Source organism: Tamandua tetradactyla, chromosome 12, assembly GCF_023851605.1.
Source record: "Tamandua tetradactyla isolate mTamTet1 chromosome 12, mTamTet1.pri, whole genome shotgun sequence".
NCBI lineage: Eukaryota > Metazoa > Chordata > Mammalia > Pilosa > Myrmecophagidae > Tamandua > Tamandua tetradactyla.
The window spans coordinates 54562452-54589220 of NC_135338.1; the positions used below are offsets into that span (position 1 = coordinate 54562452).

The 26769-nt window shown below is 37.0% G+C and overlaps 1 protein-coding gene and 1 pseudogene across 1 annotated transcript in view; both read left to right on the forward strand.

The window, feature by feature from the left end:
- The window catches only part of UNC79 (unc-79 subunit of NALCN channel complex), a 244941-nt gene that overhangs the window by 123787 nt on the left and 94385 nt on the right, over positions 1 to 26769 (forward strand). The window contains exons 28-31 of the mRNA XM_077123417.1: positions 19973 to 20155; positions 20740 to 20902; positions 23425 to 23574; positions 24156 to 25376. Of these exons, the coding sequence (XP_076979532.1) occupies positions 19973 to 20155; positions 20740 to 20902; positions 23425 to 23574; positions 24156 to 25376 (1717 nt within the window). The remainder of the gene's footprint in view (positions 1 to 19972; positions 20156 to 20739; positions 20903 to 23424; positions 23575 to 24155; positions 25377 to 26769) is intronic.
- LOC143651513 (macrophage metalloelastase pseudogene) lies at positions 9665 to 11059 on the forward strand (annotated as a pseudogene).

Sequence of the window (26769 nt, forward strand, 5' to 3'; positions counted from 1 at the left end):
CTGTTCTGTACTGTTTCTGGTTATTTAGTAGTTGTTCTGGAGGACGAACTAAAACGTGCACATTGCTAAGCCGCCATCTTGGCCCCTCTCCTTGAGTATTTTTAAGATCACCTTTTTAAACGCTTTATTCAGTATGTCCACGTTCTTGTCTTTTTTTTTTTTCTAGTGTTTTCTGTATTTTTATCCTCTTCCTTTGTTTGGATCATCATTTCATGTTTCTTTGTTTTTCTTTTCCTCTTTTTATTTATACTATACATTTTAATATTGAAAATGTTAACTCTGGAATTTACTTCCTGGGATGTCTGTTTCTTGATTTTGTAACCATCTTGTGGTAAGATAGAGATTTTCTTGAGTTTTAGCCCTCCTATCAGGAATATCTGCCCAAGGTGATTGGGTTGTGCAGGGTACTCCCTGTCTTTCTTGGCCTCTGTCTTGTCCTGGGCTTTTGCTTGTTTGTTGTTTGGGAGTTCCCTTGTTTATTAGAGTTTGGCTGTCCACTCTGTTTCCCAGGAGACAGACTTCCTTCTCCTGGGTATTTGAAGCTGGCAGGCCTTTGTCACAGACTGTGCACCGCTGTAGTTTTTTTACACTCCTTTTGTTGTCTCAAGCTCCTTTTGCCTGGAGGGCAAATTTTGGCAGGAAGGTCACTTGGAGAGGATTTTCCCAAGTCAGTCTCTCCCAGCCAAAACAGGGGCCAGGGACCTATGAAGTGGGTGCAGACTGGCTCCAAAGTGCCCTGTGGAGGAGATTAGAAAGGGTGCCCAAGAGCTTTTCTGATGGCTCCCCAAAGCTGAGTTTTCCTGGCCTGCCCAGCAAATGCAGCCCTTCAGCTAACTGTCCTTGGAAACACAGCATCTTTAAATCTCCTTTGCCACCACTCCTGTCTGGGGAAAGTTGAAACAGTGTCTGCCATCACCCTTATCTGGGTAGTTTAAAACAATGACCACCCTCAGGGTCCAAAGTTGCTCATCAGAAACTGTGATCAGTGATTGGCTATGCCCACCCCTGTTTTTGGGGAAAAAAATTTTTTTGTCTCTTTCTGTTTACTAGCGAGCTAGCCAGGACTAGACCCTATGGAGGCCTGTGGTGAGAGTGGGGGATGAGTACTGGTAGGCACAGTGCAGAAAGAACAATTTACCCACTAGAGAACCACCTTCTATCTATTCCTTTACATTTGAGTTCAGCCTCATAAGTTAACCTTTCACCCATCTCTAGCTTCTATGTATCTCTAAGTCCCCTATATTCTATATTATAAACCTGATTTTACCTTTACCTTGGTCATAAAAGAGGAGTTGTACAGTATCTATCCTTTTGTGTCTGGCTTATTTCATGCAGCATTATGTGCTCAAGGCTCATCTACTTGTCATGTGCTTCAGGATGTCATTTCATCTTACTGTTGCATAATATTCCATTGTATGTATATATCACATTTTGTTAATTCACTCATCTGCTGATGGGCATTTGGTTTGTTTCCATCTTTTGGTGATTGTGAATAATGCTGCTGTGAACATTGGTGTGCAAATGTCTGTTTGTGTCACTGCTTTCAGCTCTTCTGGGTATATACCAAGTAGTGCTATTGCTGGGTCATATGGCAACTCAATATTTAGTTTCCCAAAGAACTGCCAAACTGTCTTCCATAGCAGCTGTACCATTAAACATTCCCACCAGCAGTGGATAAGTGTCCCAATATCTCCACATCCTCGCCAATGTTTATAGTTTCTTATTTGTTTAATAGCAGCAATTCTTAGTGTGAGGTGGTATCACATTGTAGTTTTGATCTGCATTTACCTTATAGCTAATGAAAATGAGCATCTCTTCATATGTTTTTGAGCGATCTGTATTTGCTCTTCTGAAAAATGCCTGTTCATATCTTTATCCTGTTTTATAATTAGGTTTTTTGTCCTTTTGTTGAGTTGTATGATTTCTTTATGTATGCAAGATATCAAATCTTTATCCGATGTGTGATTTCCAAATACTTTCTCCCACAGAGTTGGCTGCCTCTTCACCTTTTTGACAAAGTCTTTTAAGGTGCAGAAGCACTTGATTTTGAGGACTTCCCGTTTATTTTTTCTTTTGTTGCTTGTGCTTTGGGTGTAAAGTTTAGGAAGCTACCTCCTATTACTATGTCTTGAAGATGTTTCCCTACATTTTCTTCTAGATGCTTTATGATGCTAGTTCTTATTTTTAGGTGTTTGATCCATTTTGAGTTAATTTTGTATAGGGTATACGGTAAGGGTCCTCTTACATTCTTTTGTAAATTCTCCCATGCCCATTTATTGAAAAGACTATTTTGTGCCAATTCAGTGCATTTGGGGAGCTTGACAAAAATCAGTTGATCATAGATTTGGTGGTCTATTTCTGCACTCTTGATGTGATTCCATTGGTCAATATTTCTATTTTTGTGCCAGTACCATGCTGTTTTGACCACTGCAGCTTTATAAAAAGTTATAAAGTCAGGAAGTGTTAATCCTCACACTTCGTTCTTCTTTTTTTAGGATGCTTTTAGCTACTGGGAGTCTCTTTTCCTTCCAGATGAACTTGGTAACTAGCTTTTCCAAGTCTTCAAAGTAGGTTGTTGGAATTTTGATTGGTACTGCATTGAATCTGTAGATCAATTTGGGTAGAATTGACATCTTAATATATTTAATGTTCCTGTTCATGAACAGGGAATGTCTTTTCACCTATTTAGATTTTCTTTGATTTCTTTTAGCAGTGTTATATAGTTTTCTGGCAAGTCCTTTACGCCCCTAGTTAAGTTCATTCCTAAGTATTTGATTCTTTTAGTTGCTATTTTGAATGATTTTTTTTCCTTAAACTGACTCCTCAGTTAGGTCATTGCTTGTTTATAGAAATGTTACTGATTTTTGCACATTAATTTTATATGCTGCCACCTTTCTGAATTTCTTCTGCTCTTCCCTGGATGCTGTACAGTGTTCTCTGGCTTCTAGAATTTCAAAACAGTTGTTTCAGACAGTTCCTGCCTATTTAATATTTGTTATGGTGGAAAGACTGAGTCCTGGAGCTACTTACTCTGCTATCTACCCACAATCCTGCTCCCTCTTTTTGCTTCTTAATATATGGCTAAGAATTCAAAGGTTAGGTGGGGCAAGATGGTGGCTTAGTGAGATGAGGTATTTAATTTTTCCTCCAGAGCAGCTAGTAAAAGGCCAGAAACAGTACAGAAATGCTGGAGCAACATCAGTGACTGGACACATAGTGTACACCAATCTAGAACAGGTGGATCAGTTGAGACCCCATATAGAACTGTAAATCCCCCAAGCTGTGGAAGCCAGCATCCTCCCCCACAGGCATGGCAGGCTGGCTCCCCAAGGGGGAGGGAAACAGACTTTACTAGCAGCAAGGGCTCATCTCAACCAAGCTCCACTTGCGTAATTAATCAACAAATTCTGACTACTGAAAATAGGTCCCCAGTACAGATAAACCTGGAATAAGCACTAACAGTACCAGGTATTATTGCCCTGGCAGAGAGGGGGCAGGACTGATGGAAAACATCAATAACAACAACAGAGGCTTTTTGAGTTAGACAGCAGAAAATATTGCAAAAGGGCCGGAGTCCAAGAAAAGAGGGCACAAAGAGCTTGGAGATACATAGAACCACATGCCAACTTGAACTCTTGATTGACAAGTCCCAGGAGTGGGGGTCCTGCTCTAAAAAGGCTTTTTTCCTACTCCTTAAAAGGCTCATTAGGTAGAACTGGAATGCTTCTCAGGCTCTACCAGTTCCCCCAGGTAAGGTGGGAATTAAGCTTGTCTGAGAGACACATTAACTAGTCAAATGAAAGGACTTAATTCACTAAAGGGTGTATCCTCCCAAGAGAAAGTTTGGGACCAAGCTCAAGCATAATCCCTCCTTCAAGGAATTCAGGCCCCAGGGACTGGAAAGCTGAAGCAATTAATGCCAACCTACAACTTCACCTCTGTTTCAACCATGCCACCAGCAGGGAGGGTCTGCTCAAATTAAAGACAGCATATCACTTTACACTGGTGGGAAGTCATGGGCAGACAAGTGCCACATGCTGGGAAGAATAGGAAGAGCACAGAATCTAGAGACTTCTTAGGAAAGAAGTTTCTATGAAAAACTGATGCTGGTGATTCTTTGCTCCTGAGATGTGGGCCAGTCAGGACTAAGAAAGTCTGACTGGGGTCTATAATGTATGAGGACACCCTCCTCAAAAACAAAAGTCTCCATATAGGCAGGGCAAGAAACAGAAAAATGAGAACGGAAAAAATTTGAAAAATTAAACAGAACCTGTACTAGAGGTCTAGAACAATTTGAGCTGAATGTTAAAGAACAGATAGAAAACAAAGCTGTGCTGCAAGAATCCTAGGTAAAAGAGTGAAAACAACCTCCAGAATAAACTAATTAAGGAAATCAAATGCCTAGCACCACCAAAAAATGAAGCATACTAGGAAAATCAAAGATATGGCCAACTTAAAGGAAAAAGCCAGCAATTCAAATAAGATACAGGAGTTGAAACAACCAATGCAGGATGTTTGAACAGACATGGACAATCTTATCAAAAATCAAATCAATGAGTTGAGGGAGGATATAAAGAAGACATTGGGCAAATAAAAAGAAGAAATAAAAAAATTGAAAGAACAAATCACAGAACTTAAGGGAATGAAAGGCACAATAGAAGAGATGAAAAAAAAACAATGGAAACCTATAATAGTAGATTTGAAGAGGCAGAAGAAAAGATTAGTGAACTAGAGGACTGGACATCTGAAATCCAGCACACAAAAGAAAATATAGGAAAAGAATGGAAAAATATAAGCAGGATCTCAGGGAATTGAATGACAACATAAAGTGTACAAATATATGTGTTATGGATGTCCCAGAAGGAGAAGAGAAGGAAAAAGAAGGAGGAAGACTAATGGAGGAAATTATCACTGAAAATTTCTCGTCTTTTATAAAAAACATAAAATTACAGATCCAAGAAGTGCAGCATACCCCAAATAGAATAAATCCAAATAGATATTCTCTAAGACACTTACTAATCAGATAGGCAGGCATATGTCAAAGAGAAACAGAAAATTTTGAAAGCACCAAGAGAAAAGAAATCCATCACATACAAGGGAAGTCCAATAAGACTGTGTGTGATTTCTCAGCAGAAACCATGGAGGCGAGAAGGCAGTGATATGATATATTTAAGATTCTAAAGAAGAAAAACTGCAACCAAGAATTCTATATCCAGTAAAATCATCCTTCAAAAATGAGGGGGAGATTAAAATATTTTTCAGACAATCACTGAAAGAATTGGTGATCAAGAGACCAGCTGGGCAAGAAATACTAAAGGGAGCACTACAGGCACATAGAAAAAGGCTGGAGAGAGAGATCTGGAGAAGAGCATATAGAAATGAAGACTATTGGTAAAAAGTAAAACGAGAAAAAATTAGATATGACATATAAAATGCAAAAGACAAAATAGAAGAAAGTTCTGCCTATACAATAATAATACTAAATGCTAATGGATTAAACTTCCCAGTCAAAAGATAAAGACTGGCAGAATGGATTAAAAAACAAGGCCCATCTGTATACTCTCTACAGGAGAGTCACTTTATGCCTAAGGACAAAAATAGGTTTAAAGTGGAAAATTTGGAAAAGACATTTCATGCAAACAACAATCAGAAAAGAGTGAGAGCAGCTATACTAATATCTGACAAAGTATACTTCAAACGTAAAACAATTAAAAGAGACAAAGAAGGACACCATATATTAATAAAAGGAACAATTCAACAAGAAGACATAACAATCATTAATATTTATGCACCAGGCCAGAGTGCTCCAAAGTACATGAGGTAAACACTGAAAACACTGAAGGGAGAGATAGACATCTCTCCCATAATATTTGGAGACTTCGATTCCCCACTTTCATTAATGGATAGAATATCTATACAGAGGATCAATAAAGGAAGAAATTACAAGAGAAATCAGTGAATATCTTGAGGCTAGTGAAAATGAAAACACAACATATCAAAATTTATGGAATGCAGCAAAGGCAGTGCTGAATGAAATTTATTGCCTTAACTGCCTATATCAAAAAAGAAGAAAGAGCAAAAATTAAGGAATTGACTGTTCACTTGGAAGAACTAGAGAAAGAACAGCAAACTAACCCCAAAGCAAGCAAAAGGAATTAAATAACAAAGATTCGAGCAGAAATAAATGAAATTGAGAAAATGAAGACAATTGAGAAAATCGACAAAACCAGAATGTGGTTCTTTGAGAAAATCAATAAAATCGAAGGGCTCTTCACTATGTTGATTAATAAATAAATGAATAAATAAAAAGAGTGAGAGAGAAGATGCAAATAAATAAAATCAGAAGTGAAAGAGGAGACATAACCACTGACCCCACAGAGATAAAGGAAGTAATGAGAGGATACCATGAGCAGCTATCTGCTAATAAACTAGACAATGTAAATGAATTGGACAACTTCCTAGAAAGGCATGAGGCATGAACAACCAACATTGACTCGAGAATAAATCAACAATCTCAACAAACCAATCACAAGTAAAGAGAATGAATCAGTCATCAAGATACTCCCCCAAAAGAAAAGTCCAGGACCAGATGGCCTCACATGTGAATTCTACCAAGCATTCACAAAAGAATTAGTATTAATCCTGCTCAAACTCTTCAAAAAAATTGAAGAGGATGGAAAGGTACCTAACATATTCTATGAAACCAAAATCACCCTAATACCAAAGTCAGACAAAGATACTATAATAAAAAAATTACAGACCTGTCCCTCTAATGAATATAGATACAAAAGTTCTGAACAAAATACTTGCAAATTGAATGCAACAGCACATTAAAAGAATTACATACCATGACCAAGTGGGATTTATCCCAGGTATGCAAGGATGGCTCAACATAAGAAAATTAATTAGTGTAATGTACCATATCAACAAATGAAAGCAGAAAAGCCACATCATCATCTTGATTGATGCAGAATACGTATTTGACAAAATTCAATGTCCTTTCTTGATGAAAACACTTCAAAGGATAGGAATAGAAGGGAACTTCCTCAACATAGTAAAGGGACTATATGAAAGCCCACAGCTAACATCCTCCTCAATGGGGAAAGGCTCTAAGACCAGGAACAAGACAAGGATGCCAACTGTTACCATTGTTACTCAGCATTGTGCTGAAAGTTCTAGCCAAAGCAATTAGATGAGAAAAAGAAATAAAGGCATCCAAATTGGAAAGGGAGAAGTAAAACTCTCACTGTTTGCAAATTGTATGATATTATATGTTGAAAATCCCAAAAAATCTACAGCAAAGTGACTAGAGCTAATAAATGAGTACAGCAAAGTAACAGTGTACCAGATCAACACCCAAGAATCAGTAGTGTTTCCATACACTAGTAATGAGCAATCTGAGGAGGAAATCAAGAAAAAAATTCCATATACAGTAGCAACCAAAAGAATCAAATATTTAGGAATAAAATTAACTAAGTATACAAAAGACCTATATACAGAAAACTACAGGAAATTTGTGGAAGACCTAAATAAATGGAAGGGCATACTGTGTTCATGGATTGGAAGACTAAATATAGTTAAGATGTCAATTCTACCCAAATTAATTTATAAACTCAATGCAATATGAATTAAAATCCCAACATTTTACTTTGAAGAAATATAAAAACCAATAACCAAATTTATTTGGAAGGGAAGTGTGCCCCAAATAGCTAAAAAATATCTTGAGAAAGAAAAATGAAGCAGGAGGTTACACACAACCTGACTTTAAAGCATGTTATGAAGCTACAGTGGTCAAAACAGGATGGTACTGGCATAAAGATAGATATACTGACCAAAGGAATCTAGTAGAGTGCTCAGATATAGATCCTTTCATCTATGGACAATTGATCTTTGATAAGGCAGTCAAGCCAACTCACCTGGTACAGAACAGCCTCTTCAAGAAATGGTGCTTGAAGAACTGGATATCCATATGCAAAACAGTGAAAGAGGATCCATATCTCACACCCTATACAAAAATTAACTCAAAATGGATCAAAGACCTAAACTTTAGAGCTAGCACCATAAAATTTTTAGAAGAAAATGCAGGGAAATATCTTCTAAAAAACTTGTAATAGGAGGCAGTGTCCTAGACCTTATACCCAAAGCACGAACATTGAAGAAAGGAATAGATAAATGGGAGCTCCTCAAAATTAAACACTTTTGTGCATCAGAATTTTGTCAAGAAAGTAAAAAAGCAACCCACAAATGGGAGATGATATTTGGGAACCACATATCAGATAAGGGTTTAGTATCCAAAATATATAAAGAGATACTTCAACTCAACAACAAAAAGACAAACAACCCAATTAAAAATGGGCAAAAGGCATGAACAGACACGTCTTAGAAGAGTAAATACAAATGGCTAAAAGGCATATGAAAAGATGTTCAACTGCACTAGCTATCAGGGAAAATGCAAATCAAAACCACAATGAGATGCCATTTGACACTAGTAGAATGAATGACCATTACCAAACAAACAAACAAACTACAAGTGAGAGAGATGTGGAGAGGATGTGGAGAAAGAAGCACATTTATCCACTGTTGATGGGAATGTAAAATAGTACAACTGCTCTGGAAGGCATTTTGGTGATCCCTTAGGAAGCTAGGTATAGATAGAATTGCCATATAATCCAGCAATCCCACTACTAGGTATATATTCAGAAAACCTGAGGGCAAGGACACAAATGGACATTTGCACACCAATGTTTGTAGCAGCATTATTTATGATTGCCAAGAGTTGGAGACAGTCCAAATGAGTGGCTAAACAAGCTGTGGTATATACATATGATGGAGTATTACACAGCTGTAAGACAGAACAAGGTCATAAAGCATGTAACAACTTGGATGAATCTTGAGGACATTATGCTGAGTGAAATTAGCCAGAAACAAAAGGACAAATAGTGAGATTGTATGGTCTCACTAATATAAGCTAGCATTAATGAGCAAACTTTGAGACTTGAAGTTAAGAACACAGGTTATTAGGAGATAGAAATAGGGTAGAGATTGGACAATTGATGCTGAATCACATTGTGCAACAGGATTGATTGTAAACATTCAGAAATGGATAGCACAATGCAACCTGTTTATAGCACTATAACATAAGTACTGAATAAAGCTGAATGTGAGTATGATAGAAGGAGAAAGGTTGGGGGCATGTATGAAACCAGAAGGAAAGATAGAGGTTCAAGACTGAGACGGTATAATTTAGGAATGCCTAGAGTGCACAATGGTGGTAATTAAATGTATGAATAAAAAAATGTTTTTGCATGAGGAGAAAAAATGAATGTCAATATTACAGGGTGTTGAAAATAGATGATATGTGGGAAAAAGTACAATCAAGGCAAGCTAGGCTCTATAGTCAACTGTAACATTGTAATATGCTTCCCCTGAATGTAACAAAGGCATTATGCCAAAACTAAATGTCAACAGGCAGGTGGCATGAGGGAGAGGTATGGATTCTTTGTGGAAGAAAAGGAAATGTCTTAGATTATGGTGGCAAAGACATGAGTATACCCTTAGGTTGAATTACATGATGTGTGAATGAAACTGTTTAAAAATTAACAGAGAGAGAGAGACTGAGAAGGATCAGAATAAATTGGATTAAGTCTTCTGGGAGAAGTTTAGAATGAAGTTTCTTCTATTGATTCTCATCCTGCAAGTTACTACTTCTGGATGTGTTCCCCTGACCAGAGGTATAAATACAGAAGAAAATGATGTGGTGTGGCCAAAAGGTACTTGGGAGTCGTTTATAATCTTGATATGGAAAGATTTCCAACTACAAAATAAGCCAATGGGGACCTCATGCAGATTAAAATCCAGGAAATGTGGCAGTTCTAGGGGTTAAAAGTGACTGGACAACTGGACATATCAACTCTGGCAGTGATGCACACACCCCAATGTGGAGTGCTGGACGTTCGTGATTTCAAGGCAATGCCAGGGGACCCAGCGTGGCAGAAATGTTATAACACTTACAGAATCAACAATTATACCCCTGACCGTGTGCCTGCAGATGTTGACTATGCCATCTAGAAGGCTTTTCAAGTATGGAGTGATGTGACCCCCCCCGAAATACAGAGAGATTAATGCAGGTGAAGCTGACATTATGATCTTCTTTTTTTTTTTTTATTGAGTTCATGGAGACTTCTGCCCTTTTGATGGAAAAAGTGAAATTTTAGCCCATGTTTTTGGCTCCAGAGGTGCACATTTTGATGAGGACAAAATATAGACTAAAAACAACAGAGGCATAAACTTGTTTCTTGTTGTAGTTCATGAGATTGGGCACTCCTTGGGTCTTGACCACTCCGATGACCCAAGGACCATAATGTTTCCCACCTACAGTTATGTTGATCTCAACACATTTAGCCTCTCTACTGCTGGCATATGTGGCATTCAGTTTCTCCATGGAGGCCTAGAATGGCACCAACCCATGCTAGATCATGATGGTATAGAAGTGTGTGGCCCCAATTTGAGGTTCAATGCTGTCACTACAATTGAAAATTCAGTATTTTTCTTTTAAGACAGTTCTTCTGATGGAAGCACTCTGAGATACCTAAGATCAGTGTTAAGTTTAATTTCTAATTTGTGGGCAACTTTGCCATCTGGTGTTCAAACTGCTTATGAAATTGAAGTCAGAAATGAATTTTTTCTTTTTAAAGATGACAAGTACTAGTTAATCAGCAATTTAAGAACACATCCAACCTATCCTAAGAGCATATATTCTCTGGGTTTCCCTGACTCTTTGAAAAAAATTGATGCAGCTGTTTTTAACCCAGTTCTCTACAAGACCTACTTATTTGTAGATAACAGATATTGAAGGTATGATGAGAAAAGACAACGCATGGACCCTCATTATCCCAAATTGATTACCAAAAAACTTTCTAGGAATTGGGCCTAAAATTGATACAGTCTTCTACTCCAAAGGACACTACTGTTTCTTCCAAGGATCTCACCAACTTGAATATAACATCCAATCCAATCATGTCACCAGAATTTGAAAAGCAATAGTGGATTTGGTTGTTAAGAATGGTGTAGCTAGTGGTGTTAATTAACTGCGGTTTAATAAGTATTTATTGTCCTGGTGCCTGCCAATGCAAAAAAAAAAATGTATTTATTGCATATAAGTTTTTCAATTTTGAAAACCCTTAGGATATGGTGACTTGTCAGTTTTTACTTGACTTGCAAATAGAAACATTCAAAGGCCAAGAGAATACCTTTTGGGGAATGTTCTGTAAGTTTGGTCTGAAATTATAATTATCCTTTGGCTTACCTGAAATCAATAATTTCATTGTAAAAACAACATACCTAGAACTTTAAAAATGACAGTTGTGATGTACTTTTATTCTGTTGACCTAATAAGTTAAATAAAAACATTGAAAGGAAAATAATGAACAGAGAGAAATAAGTGATAGAGAAAATGCAGAGAAAGATTGCCATATGATCCTGAAACCCTGTTGCTCATTATATACCTGGAGGAACTGAGTGTGGGGACATGAGTGGACATTTGCATACTGGTGTCTGTGGTGGCATTGTTCACAATCCACATGGATGAAGGTGTCCTAAGGGTACAATGACTGAGGAATGAAAGGGAGAACTATTATATATACCTGCAAAGAACTACTGAGCTACCAGAAGAAAGAATGAAGTTGTGAGGCATGCAACTAGGTGAATGAATCTTAAGGGCTGCGTGTTTCTGACTGTATGTCAGAAACAAAAAGACAGATATTATCATGCCTCACTCATGTGGACTAACTGTAATATGAAAACTCAGTGAACTGAAGTAGAGAGTATGGGTTATCAAGTTTGGGCCTATTATAAAGGGTCCTACATTGTAAACTCTTATAGCAGTCTCATATATTTACGAGTTCTAAGTGTTATTTCTAAATTCTGAGATACTGAGGTATTTGTTTATAACCTGGTAGTTCCCAGAAATTTTGAGTATACATGTGACACCTGAGACTCAGAATTAGAGCTCTGAAGCAGTGAAAGTCAGCAGTACCCCATACAGGAACTGTTTAAAAAGTTGAAAAAGAGATCTGACTTCAAGTAGAGATATGAATGAAGCTGATCTGGATAGGACTAAGGTAAACCAGAATACAGGATAAAGGATGATATGGTCCATATTTTAAAACTTCAACTTCTGTGTGAGAGCAAAGGAAAAGATGTTTATTCAGTGCAAAATTTATATTTTGGGTAGTGCTTTTCCTAATTCAACTTCTATTGTCAGTTTAGTTGAATACCGTAAGTACATGGAATCTTGAATAGGGCTTGAGACTTTGTTGCTTTGTCCAGGTTAGTATAATGCCCTGATATATCCCAGAGTAACTTGGGCAGTGAATAAAGAAGTAATTACAGGGTCCACTTGGGACGCTGGGGAGAAAGGAGGAAATATTCAACTTCCCATTTGGAGAATTTCTGATCTTCTTGCAAGCAGTGGAGACAACCAAATCAATAGGCCGAGCCCCTTATCTTGGAGTTCGCCCCTATGAAACTTATTTCTGCAAAGGATAGGCTAAGCCTACTTAAAATTAGGCCTAAGAGTCACCCCCAGAGAACCTTTTTTGTTGCTCAGTTGTAGCCTCTCTCTCTCTAAGCCCACATGGCAAGTGAACTCACTGCCCTCCCCCCGCTATGTGGGACATGACTCCCAGGGGTGTAAATCTCCTTGACAACATGGGACAGAAAGCCTGAGCTGAGCCGGGACCCAGCATTAAGGAATTGAGAAAGCCTTCCCTACCAAAACGAAGAAGTGAAAAATGAGACAAAGTAAGGTTTCAGTGACTGAGAGATTTCAAGCCAAGTTGAGACGGTATCCTGGAGGTTATTCTTACACATTATAGGGATATCCCTTTTTAGTTTATGGTATATTGGCGTGGCTAGAGGGAGGTACTTGAAACTTTTGAGCTGTGTTCCAGTAGCCTTGATTCTTCAAGATGGTTGTATAACAATATAGCCTTTATAGTGTGACTCTGTGATTGTGAAAACCTTGTGTCTGACGCTCCTTTTTATCTAGGGTATGGGCAGATGAGTAAAAAATAGGGATAAAAATTAAACAAATAATAGGAGGAAGAGGTTAAAATAAATTGAGTAAATGGAAATACTAGTGGTCAATGAGAGGAAGGGGTAGGGGGTATGGAATGTATGACTTTTTCTATTTCTTTTTCTGGAGTGATGCAAATGTTCTAAAAAATGATCATGATGATGAATGCACAACTATGTGATGATATTGTGAGCCACTGATTGCAAACCATGTATGGATTGTTTGTATGTTAAGATTTATCAATAAAAATATTTTTTAAAAATTCATAAGTTTTTGTATAGTCAACATATTTCAATCAGTTGCATTCATTATTCTTTTTGATGCTCAAATTGTCCAATCTTTGGTTAATGGGACCCCTTTCAAAAGTTGGTTCCTATGTCTTATTGATACAGACCATCATTCTTTATAGCATCCTTAACTTCTGACACAGGGTATTTCAGGCTTATTTGTATATTTTCCACTTCAGATCTGAAATTAGCCATTATTCCTAGAAGCCATGGTTCCTTTCAGTAGGGAATGGTATTTGGAGACCACAATCTGGACACCTGATATGCTCATTGATGTTGGGTTGTCATTGCTCCTAACATTAGCCAGAGCTAGAAGTATGTATGTTTGAAAGGAAAAGCATAATGAGTTTTTATTGCTAGTGCCAATTCAAATGAAATATTAATGATTTTAAAAAATGATCTTGGCAATATAAAAGATTCTATAAGGTTTGCGTGCACAAGTGTAATTTTCCAGAAACCTACAACCTCCAAATAGGTCCCTGGACCAGTTAAGTCCTGAAACCTAGTGGGCCCAACCCTTCCAGAGCATCAATTAGTTCCATCATCATATCCCATATTATCAACAGCCCCTTCCAACATGAAAAAGTTAGAATGGCCATAGCCCAAACACCCTGAAGAGTGGGATAGAAAGATCAAAGTTGATGGTGGAGCTATACAGAGAAGGTAGGGTTTAACAAATGAATATGATTACTGAATCAATACATTGATATTTCTTTTAGTTTCCAGTATCTTAGAGTAGCTAGAAGTTAAAACCTGAGATTATGGAATTGTAACCCATACCAAACTCTGAATTCTGTTCTACAACTAATTGTCGTGCTGTGCTTTGAAATTCGTTGCTTTTTTTTTTTGCATATATGTTATTTTTCACAAAAAAGAGACAAAGTCAATTGTGATGATAAAAAAATATTTATTCCTTCTAACTTCCTATATTTTGGAGTAGCTAGAAGGAAAAATCTGAAATGATGGTATCGTAGCCCATGACAAACTCTGGGATCTGTCCTGTAACTACTTGTTGAAGAGTGCTTTGAAAACTATTGCTTTTTTCTTTCTTTGCTTTGTATATATGTTACATTACACAATAAAAAAAATAAAAGAAAGAAATTTTTTAAATGATCTTTTTTCAGCTTTTCCACAAAGCTTGGTTCTTAGCAACATTTATGTAATAACTTACTCTTATTCCAATACTGACATACCTATGTACATATAATAATTTAGAAGTGATAATACAGACATTACCACTAACAAAAGGACCAATGAATGACATTTGAGATTTATGTGAAGCCCAATTTTTCCTTAGAATGTAGCCCACTAAGGATATTTGGTCCAAGTGTAATGTTCATAGAAATTTGAAATACTTACTGTCTCTATGTACCAATTCTTAAGTTCACTTGAGTTGGTTTGCTTTTTTGGGGGGGAGGGGCATGGTCCAGGAATTGAACCTGGGTCTCCTGCATGAAAGGCAAGCATTCTACCACTGAACTGCCTGGGCACCCTGTGTTGGTTTCTTTTAATTTTAGGGATTCCTTTAAAATATTTCTTACATGTTATTTTAAAATAATAAAACAATTATCTGATTCCAAAGTCGTGACTGTGTGACAAAGTCCATTCAGTGAAGTCTCATTTTCATCCAGTTTCTCCATCCTTTATCCCCTTCCCCTTTTAGATAACCATTTCTGTTGATATTTTTATTTTTCCAGTATTTCTTTTTGTAAGTACTAGTGATATGAATATATATCCATATGCTTTTTTCCACACACAAAAAATATATACATATACTCTCTACCTTGCTTTTTCACTTAACAACACATCCTAGAGATTTATCAAAATCAATGTGTATAGATCCTCATTTCTTTTGTTATATAGCTGCATGATTTTCCATAGTGTGGCTATACCACAGTCTGTTCAATTGGTCTCTTGTTTGTGGATATTTACCTTGTTTTATTATTGCTATAAAAGCAAGTATATGAGTAACACTGCAATGAATAAGTTTGTGCATAAGTCAATTCATATTTTTTACATGGTATCTTTGGGATGAATTCCTAGAAGTGACATTGTCAGTTCAATGGGTAAATGCATATGGACTTTTATTAAAAAATGCCAAATTCCTCTCTATAGGTCTGTAGCATTTTACATTTCTACCAGCAATATCTGAGAGCGACTGTTTTCCCATATTCCTACCAGGAATATGTTGTCAAACTTTAGGCTTTTTGCCAATTTAATAGGGGAAAGTGGAATCAAGTTGTAGTTTTAACTTGAATTTCTTTTATTATTAATTAGGAGCGTATTTTATATGTTTAAAGGCCACATATATTTCTTCTTCTGTCAACTGTCCATTTCTTTTGTCCTTTTCTCTCTGATTTGGGTTTTTAACTTTTTATTTTCAATTTTTAGAAATTCTTTACATTAAGGATATACACTTTGTGATATATATTACAAATATCTTTATTTGTCTTTTTTCCTTTTCTTATGTCATTCCCTCTTGTAATTAGAAAAATTATGTAGTTTGAATGTATCAGTATTTTCTTTAATTGCTTCTGGAATTTGAGTCACTAGGAAAGTTCCCCCCCCCCGCCCAGTTTTGAAGGAATTTACATAAGTTTTCTTGTTGTTTGTGTGGTTCCTTCCTCCCTCCCTCCCTTCCTTCTTTCCTTCCTTTCTTCCTTAGATTTAAATATGGAGACATTTTCTAGCAATATTTTCTCAGGCTCCATCTTTGGGTCTCATCTTTATCTTCATTCTTGTTCTTGATGATTTATGTTAGCCTCATGGTTTTAAATATCATCTATATGTTCATGAATCTCAAATATTTATTCCAGCCCAAATATCAGGTCTGAACTTATACGTGACATTTCCAATTAGATGTCTAATAGGCAAACTTAACATGTCCAAAATGGAATTGCTACTCTTTCCTCACACCTAATCATCCTGCTGTATCTCTCAGGTTGAATAATGAATCCATCTTTTCAGTTGCTCAGGCCAAAAAACTTGGAGTCATCCTTGATCCTTCTCCTTTCATATCCTACATTCAATCTATCAGAAAATCTTGTTAGCTCTACCTTCAAAATACATCCAGAATCTGACTACTTTTTTATTACTTCTACTGCCATCATCCTGGTCCATTACTTCTCATCTGGATTACTGCTCATAACCTTCTAGTTCCTCTCCAAGTTTCTACCTTTGCTTTGCAACTCCTAGGCTGCTCTCACGCAGAATCCAGACAGATTATTTAAAAATATAGGTAAGATCATGTCATTACTGTGTTCAAAATCTATGCTTTTACTCAGAGTAAAAGCCTAAGCTTATTAACTTCCCTTTCCCTTCATGACCTACCCCTGATCCCCACCCCCATGTCCATCTCTACCCATTACCCTTCTGACCTCACTTTCCTGTTTTCTTGCCTCTGTTCACTCCCCTCCAACTGTTCCTTATGCTTGCCAGTTGTACTCACATATTTCTCAGGGTGTTTACCTGGTTATCCTCTGCTTGGAACGTTGTGTTCTTAGATAACTGCATGACTTGTTCCTTTTCCCCTTCAAGTAAAAAGTTGCTGATCAGTGATGGCTAACCTGGCTACCATATTTAAAATTGTGACCTCCCATCCTATAAACCTTTCTCCAGTTTTGCTTTTTCATTGCCCTTTGTGCCTACTAAAATAAAATACAATTTATTTAATATGTTTATTGTCTGTAAATTGCATTATAAAATAAATTCCACAATGGTAGGGATAGTTGTCTATATTGTACACTGCTATATATTCCTAGTAGCTGAACAGTGGCTGGCACATAGTAGGTGCTCAGTAAATAGTTGTTAAAATAAATGACTGAATGAACCTTGCCCCTTGTATGTATATAGCACTTCATTGAGCCACATGTAGCTTAGAAAGAAGCTTGAGGCAATTTTGAAAAAACATACTGACAACATTTATAGCAAATATAGCTAAATATATTTATCAATAAGGAAAAGAAACAATATTAACTGAAAACTGGGCCAAATAGTCAATTTATAGACGAAGAAATACAAATGGCCAATTAACATATAAAAAGATGCTCAACCTCGGCGTACTCTTGTGAAGATTATGTAGGTAGCGGAGAAGCTTAGCCTACCTACAGATATGCCTAAGAGTTACTTCTGGAGAACCTCTTTTACTGCTCAGTTGTGGCCTCACTCTCTCTAAGCCCAATTCTGTAAGTGAAATCATTGCCCTCCCCCCTACATGGGACATGACATCCACAGGTGAAAGTCTCCCTGGCAGCATGGGAGATAACTCTCAGGAATGAGTCCAGCCCTGGTACCAGTTCAACAATTCCATTCTGACCAAAAAGGGGGAAAAGAAGTGTTACAAACAAGGTATCGGTGGCTGAGAGAGTTCAAATAGAGTTGAGAAGCTGCTCTAGTGGACACTGTTATGCACGCTTCAGTTAGACTTTGCTGCCTATCATAACTTGCCAAACCTCAACAAAACTATTCCAGCCAATCCTAAAGAACACCTAGTGCAATATATAAGATTCTACAAAAGTTACATGCACTAGGGTAACTTTTCAGAAACCTACAACTTTTAAATGGGTCCCTGGACCAGATAAGTCCTGAAACCTAGAGAGCCCAGCCTCTTAGCTCATCAGCTGTTTCCATCTTCCTACCCCATATTACTGACAGTCCCTTCTAACATGAAAAAGTTAGAATAGCCACAGCCCCAACACTCCTGAAGAATGGGATAGAAAGATCAAAGTTGATGGTGAGTTATACAGAGAAGGTAGGGTTTAACAAATGAATATGATTACTGAATCATTACATTGATATTTCTTTTAGTCTCCAGTATCTTAGAGCAGCTAGAAGTTAAAACCTGAAATTGTGGAATTGTAACCCATACCAAACTCTGAAATCTTTTCTACAACTAATTGTCGTGCTGTACTTTGAAATTTATTATGTTATTTTTCACAAAAAAGAAAAAAAAGTCAATTTTGATTATAAAAAAATATTAATTCCTTCTAGCCTCCTATATTCTTGAGCAGCTAGGAAGAAACATCTGAGATGATGGTATGGTAGCCCATGACAAACTCTGAGATCTGTCCTACTTGTTGAAGAGTGCTTTGAAAACTATTGCTTTTTTCTTTCTTTGTTTTGTATATGTGTTATATTATACAATAAAAAAGTTAAAAAACAAAAAGCAAAGTCAAAATGAACAACCAAAAAATATGCTCATCCTCACAGTATTAAAATAATACAAGTTAAAACATAATGAGATTTCATTCTCCAATGATTATATACAATGTTTGACTGAAGTATAAGTAAATAGGCACTGTCTTGCATTCTTATTCATTATATAAATTAGTACAACCTCTTATGAAGATAATTTGGCAGTATCTATCCTCTGAGAGGCAGAAATAAAGGGGTTGGCACTAAGGCGAAAAGGAGATTTGTTACATATGTTTTGGTTCTGCTTGCATGTTTTATCATGTGCACATATTAGTTCACAACAAAAATTAAAATTTAACACACTTTAAAAAGTTTAACACATAGTCCTGTCCTCAAGTACATAATAATTTTGTTGGCAGATCCAACTCCTAGATATTGAAAGATAAACCACAGTATAAGCGCTTTCTATGTCCTTATGAGATTAAGAGTTAAACGCAAGTTTTCAGTGAGAAATTCTACTCATTGATTCATTGAGTCAGTCAAACAGTCAGCAGATATCGTGTACATCCACTATGTGCTAGACTCTTTCCCTCCCTCCTTGTTTCTCTTCTTTCCTCCCTCCTACTTTCCTTCTCTCTAACTACTTGTTATGCATGTTTATTTTAGGAATATAAACAAAAACTTAAAAATGAAATTAAAAATCTCCAAAAAACCTCTGACAAAAATAATTTACTGACACTTTAGTGTAGATTGCTCCAAATTACATGTACTTATGTGTACTGTATATATAATATATATGAATAAATTATATACATGAATAAGTATAATCAAATTATATATACTGATCTATAATGCCTCTTTTAAACTCAAAACTTATTGTGACTTTCATATCATATAAATAAATTTGTATCTGTTATATCATGTTTAATGGCTGTCTGGTATTCTCTTCTTGTATGACCATAGTTTATTTATTCCTCTGTTGTGGAGTTTGGAGGTTGTTTTCAGTTTGAGTATAACAAAGCCATGAGTATGTATTTTATGTGTACATTTTGTAAATCTTGTATAATTATTTCTTTAGAATATATTTAATTGCTATGTTAGAGGTGTATCCTTTTTCTTATTTCTTAGTATCTATTGCTCTAATTGCTTTCCTGAAAAGTTGTACCAAGTAATATTCTTGCCATTAGTTCATGAGAATGCCCATTTTGCTGCCATTACAACACTAGGTCTTTTCATTAATTCTAGACTTTGCAAGTTTAATAAATAAAAAATTATTTTAATTTACAAGTCTTTTATTTCTAGTGAGGTTGGACTTTCCCCCTCTATGTAAACTGGCCATTACTATTAATATTTTGTGCGATGCCTACTAAATACTTTGCCCATGTTTTTGTTGGGATGGGATGGTTTATTTTTTTCCTTTTGTATTGTAAGTGATCTTTGTAGTTTTCCTTCGATTATTAATTTTTTTTTGTTTCAGGTTATGGACTATAATATTAACTTGGGAAAACACCTCCTTCCCCTGGTGGTTCAGGTGCTCAAATACTGCTCTTGTCCTCAATTACGGCATTATTTCCAACAGCCACCTCGTTGTTCCCTTTGGTCCCTAAAACCTCACATTCGACAAATGTGGTTGAAGGCTTTGCTTGTCATCCTTTACAAGGTATGTTACTGTCATCAGTCCTGTTTGGTTGGAATGAGTCTTTTAGAGAGTACAGCATTTGGAGGGCACCTGAGAGAACTAAGTTGAGAATTTCCAGTAGGATATATAATTTGACCTTCAGAAAAAGAATCACAGTGTACAGTTAGTGTTCAGAAGCAAAGAGCTGTTGCAATGTATACATGCCAGTGTATAGTCTAAAAATGTTTCCAATAAAAATGATTGACTGTAGGACATTGATCAACACCCTCTGTTTACATTCAGAATCTCATTTTTGATCTAAGTATGCTTATTATGTCTGTCAGCAAACAAAGAAGAAATTTTAAAATTATAGTCTTGTACCCAATGTTTATGCCAGGGAGTGTAACTATGAACTGGCATGCATTGCTGTCAATGGTGTGGTATAGGAAGAAGGGAATATGGTCCCTCGTAAAAAATAAGGCCATCACAATCTATGCCTTTGCTTTTCCTGTATATTTCTTTTTATCCCTAAGAGATAACGAGAAAAATATCTAGCAAGACCAAATGGAAAACCTTACCCTTAAAAATAACCATTTATATTTTTCTCCCTCCATTTTATTGAGCAGTATCCATACCGAGACTGTGAGATCAGCAAGGTCCTGCTGCATCTGATTCACATAACAGTCAATACCCTCAATGCACAGTACCATAGCTGCAAGCCCCATGCCACGGCAGGACCTTTGTACAGTGACAACAGTAACATAAGCAGATACAGCGAAAAAGAAAAAGGTACTTTACATCTGAATTCTATACCAAACTTAGGCTGAATACGTAATACATTTCTGGACAATGTATTTCTTAGGAGATAGAGGAGCACCCCCCTTTTTGATCATTCTGGGATCAGAAGGTCACTGATCACTTCATTAATTTTCAAAACTTTCCTAGGCGCATTGCTGCTTTAATTTTTAAATGAGCATTCAAGAAAGATATTGATATGTTTCTAAAGCCCATCTCATACAAAATAATGTTTTATAAAAAAAAATTGTTTGCTGTTTGGTTAAGGAGCCTTCTCTTACCTGTTGGAAACATCTTACTCTGGGGCTGTGAAGTAGCACTCAATGGAGACATCATCTTGTAGGTCTCTAGTTTGCTCCTGAACTTTGTGCTCACAGAATTGGAATGGATTCTAAATTAGCTGAAGTATTTTTCAGCATTATTCAAAAAGAACTGATTTAAGGCAACTGAAATGAAACGCAATTTCTGCATAGGTTTAAATTATTTCCAATATCAAGACGTTTTCTAGAATTAGCTTTTCCTCAGAGAAGCCGGTAGAATTAAACTTCAAATAGAATAAAATGACAGCCTGTATGTTTTTAGGTGAGAGCTAAAGAATCAAGGCGGATGTCACTGGGTGATGAGATTTGAGGAAGGTGACATTGCCTAATCCAATCCTGGCAGAAAGCCAGGTGTCTGAAGACCCTTTGTGGTGTCAGTACAGTCTGATTTGGTAGGATTGTTAGTTTGCTCTGAAAGTATTTCAATAGAATGGACTGTAGTCAGTATTCCACTGTTTGTTCATTGCTGGAAGGCCTAAGTATCTAGTTGTCCACAGAAGGAACTCTGAGATCTAGCTCTTTCAATTCTAGTACCATTTACATCTTCCTTGAAGAATATTTTGTCTGCCAGTTTAGGGTCTAGTTTCTAAGAAATTGGGTAGATTCTGGTAAACCATAGATTTCCTCAATCTGGGTTTAGGATTTGAGATAATCCCAGATGAACCTTCCTGGATAGGAATTGCTATTTTGAGGTCTTTCTTGTCATTCAGTAAATTTTAAAACTTTATTTCAGTTAGGTAAGAAAATCACATATTATTTGCTTGAAAAACAGTATTTTTCTAGGGAGAATATTTTTTTTTACATAAAGAAATAAAGAAAACATATTGTTATGCTGCATCTTCCCAGAAACAAGGGGATTTAGTAGATTTTCACATCTTTGTTCAAGTTCCCTGGGGGTTTTGTACCCATCCACTCCAAAAAAGGAAACTGGTCATTAACATTTATTTTTCATTTGGCTACAAAGGTTAGTATCTTTATTTCATCTAACATTTGCTGTTCTAAGTTTCATTTATTTGTAGAATTGTATACATTAGGACAGGATCACTCCTCAAACTTAACTCTATATGTTGTACTCCCCTTATACTCAAGAAGTTTTAAATATTAATAATCATAGCTGAGCCTCATTTATCATAGTTAGACATGAATATAGGCCAAATATGATTTCAGTACAATTCAACTTGTTTAGCATCTTGATTCCATTTACTGTGGTATTAAATGCATTTTAGTGTTTTTTTTTTTCTTGCTGCTTTGTATGTGATTTTTGACCTTTCAAAAGGATGAAGAAGAAAATTTGTCAAGTCAACTTCATGGGTTGCAAAGTAGCAGCCATTTTCTCATTAATTTGCTTCTGGTTTTACTTTGATTTAAAAATGGCCAAAGGGGGATAGAAGAGTACATAGATAAAAGCTTGATAGGCATTCTAAATGAGTTCATTTACAGGACCTAAGGATCTTTAGAGTCAAAGATTCTTTATGAGATTCATGAGACCCCTAATAGTTACACATGGTAAACTGCTCACAGAAGCGTCTTACTTCAATAGGAGGAAATGTTATTTCTGTTTTCTTTTTTCTTTGTTTACTCTTTCAGTCCATGATCATTTGTGGAGCTTTTGAGATGACCAATGGCTTTTCTAAGCTTTTTCTGTGTGTTTTGTGTTTCATTATCAAATGTAGAGTACAGTATTTTGCATTCACAAAGTATAAGGTGCATGTACTGTTAGGCTGTGTCTATGCTGGTGCCCAAATCACAAGAAGACATATATTTTTGGAAAGATCAGGATCCACTCATTTTGTTTAACTTTCTTTTGTCAAATTAGCCTGGAAATTCATCCAAAGCAGGGAAGTTCAAGCAAGAATCACACTCCTAGGAAAAGTAACTGACATCTATGTTTCATCTGGTTTTAAGTGCATTGGAAAAATTTTCCCAGAAAGGTCCTATTGGAATATTGAGATGCCTGTTCTTGCAAATGCTGCCAGTTAGTACATGGAAAATTATGGGCAACCTTGTAATGGTTGCTCTCTCCAACATACAGATAATTTGAAGCTTGGAGGAAATACCAAGCCATGGCTACACTTGGGCTGGTGCAGAACCACCCCAAACTCTGTTCCAGAATGCTTTCATTGAAATGCTTGTGTAGACACAGCCTAAGAGAGAATAACCTCTTAAGTGTAATTTTGACTTTCTCTCCCCAATTAGAAGAAGATAGTGTTTTTGATGAATCTGATATTCATGATACACCTACTGGACCCTGCAATAAAGAGTCTCAAACTTTTTTTGCAAGATTGAAAAGGATAGGCGGCAGCAAAATGGTGAAATATCAGCCGGTTGAGATGAATGTTCAGAGAAGTATGAATTTTTTCTCTTAGTAATTTTATGCAGAAATGTTGTACTCTACCGTTTGTTTGGGGTGAAATCTTAATTTTATTATGTTACTACACATTTTAATACCGTTGATTTTTATATATGTATGCACAAACAGTATATATATATGTGCACTTATATATATACGTGAATTGACAGATACATCATTAATGTCATGATCGTCTTAGAGGGCCATTGCTTGGTTTGATTTGTTGCAAAATGTTTGCTTCTCTTCCACATGATTTGAATACAGTTTCCTAGATCTGCCTCAGCCAAAAAATGATCCCCTGCCCTGTGCACAAATGAATAGAGCTGAGGAATTATCCCAAAGCCTGATTTTAGAAATACGACTTTAAATTGCTAATTTTGGTTTCTTTCACTACAAAGTTTTCTGGTTTGTGAAATTAGAGCGAACCTTACAAAAACTTGGCCAGAAAGTCCGTTTTCCCTTCTGGTAGAACTGGGATTGTGATTATAATTTATGCCAGTTGTATGCCCAAATATCAGGGGGAAAAAACAGTGACATCTCCAAGTAAAATAGTACTAGCTTTTTCTGTTTTAATCAGGTGAAATAGAACTGGCTGAATATAGAGAAACTGGTGCATTACAAGACAGCATTCTACACTGTGTGAGAGAAGAAAGCATTCAGAAAAAAAAGCTGCGCTCTTTAAAACAAAAATCTCTTGATATAGGGAATGCAGACTCCCTCTTGTTTACATTAGATGAGCACCGCAGGAAGTCCTGCATAGACCGGTGTGACATAGATAAGCCTCCCACCCAAGCTGCTTATATCATACAAAGGCAAAATGACCACGGACGTCCCAGGCAGAATTCCGCTACAAGGTCCAACAATAATGAAATTCCTGAGAACCCAGCAATGGAAAGTTTTCCAGAAACTCGAAGACCTGTAATACCAGAAGTCAGGTTAAACTGCATAGAGACGTTTGAGGTGAAAGTGGATTCTCCAGTAAAGCCTGTTCCCAAAGAGGATCTAGACCTGATAGATTTGTCCTCGGATTCCACATCAGGGCCTGAAAAACATTCTATCCTCTCAACATCTGACAGTGATTCTCTTGTATTTGAGCCTCTCCCTCCTCTCAGAATTGTCGAGAGTGATGAAGAAGAGGAGATGATGAATCAAGGAAGTGGTGGTGCCTCTGGTACAAATGCTGTCTCCTCTTCCTCCATCCTTAGCCACCCCTCTGTCCTCAGCCTAAGCACAACTCCTCTCGTGCAAGTAAGCGTGGAGGATTGTTCCAAAGATTTCTCTTCTAAGGACTCAGGAAATAATCAGGTCGCAGGTAACCAGGACTCCTCCCTCGTCACTCTGGAAGACTCTGCAGACTCAGAAGAGTTACCAAAGCCAGAGGAACTGCAAGAGTTTTCCTGTGGCAGCCCACTCACACTTAAGCAAAAACGAGACCTCCTTCAGAAGTCGTTTGCTCTCCCCCAGATGTCCCTGGATGATAGCTCTCTTCTCAGCACTGAGGAGGGGAAGCCTGGTGAGCCGACTCCAAGTTCTGGGGCAAAACCTGTCCTCCTAAAAGTTCCTGAGGATGCTGAGAATCAAACTGAAAGTGATAAGCCTGATACCAGTGCTGAATCGGATACAGAGCAGAATCCCGAAAGGAAAGTGGGAGAGGATGGGGCAGAAGAATCAGAATTTAAAATTCAGATTGTTCCCAGGCAGAGGAAGCAGAGAAAGATTGCTGTCAGTGCGATCCAGAGGGAATATCTCGACATTTCCTTCAACATTTTAGACAAATTGGGAGAACAGAAAGATCCAGGTAAGTCCAACTCTCTTCTTTCTCCTGGTCTTACGTTCAAGTTTGTGCATCTTACTTGTTGGCACTGAATATGCATCCAACTTTAATTCTTATAATGTCAGGGAGTGACATTATAATTGCTTCACAATCCCTCCGAATCCTTCCTGCTTGCTAGAGTATGATGGATTCAGACGTGGTTCTACTGGCTCCATAAATGTTTCTGTATTTGTGGTTTCTAACCTCTGCAGTCAAGTCTTGACTGCCCTTGGCGATAAAAGGCAATGGTTAATTCACTTCAGGATATTCCACATATGTCATTTTAACCTTCTTCAAAGAGCAAAACCATTAATTTGAACACTTTCTTTACCTTTCCTTCTTATTTTCTTACCATAGTGAGCTATGACATAGTCCAAAGCAGAAACAAAAGGCAATGGCCTAAAATAAAGCAATAAATGCTCAGCATGATTAGGAATTGGCTGTACAGTCATTTAGCATCCATAGCTGATTATATGTGCCAATCAAATATCAGCAGTTTGGTGGAAATTCTGTGCTCTAAGGAATCAAAATATCCCAATAACGCCTAGGCTTTGATCCCTCGTTATCACTTGTTGGTGATGCTACCAACAGCCTGGGGATTTTCTGCTTCAGGGCCATTTCTAGCATTTCCTTGGAGGCACTGTTTCTAAGAAAGTGAATTTGAAGAAGTGGCAAGCCAATAAGCCACCTCATCCTAAAACACAATCTTATGAAGAATTCTCATAATACAGATTCTTCTTCATTTCCTAGTTTGGATCTGAAAAAAAAAATTAAGGTGACTTTAGAAAAAAAAGGGAATTGGCCAGGATAATTAGTTTAGTGAATTCAAAGACTATAGCATATTGTGAACTGGCAAAGAGCTTCGAGACCTCTAGTGTATCCCTCATTTTGTACAAGAAGATATGGAGTCTTGCAAGAGGCACTGCTGCATCTAGTACACATAGCCAGACAAACACTCATCCTTCTTCCCCCAACTTGACACCAGAATACCTCTGAAGAGATTGTGCTCTCTTCTTTGGTTTCCCCAGTATCCCAGGACAAAGCTGTGTACCTAGAAGACACTTTGCAAAAATCTGCTGAAGGCACTTTAGTCTTTGGAAAGAGTCATATGCCAGACAGAAAAAGTCCTGGTAATAAAGAGAAAGCTTAAGAAGGCTTCTCGGAGGCTGGATAGCTTTTTATTGATTGGAGCATTTGAATATGTTGCATATGAATGGAGGACAGCACTGTCCTAGAAGCTATAAAGCATCAAAGTTTATAGGTTGGATATGTATCGTATGTAGGTTGTATTCCTAGAGCAGCATATGTGTTTGTGTGTGTGCGTGTGTGTGTGTTGCTTTCTTTATTTATCCTTAGGCAAGCTTGTTCTCTAGTTATC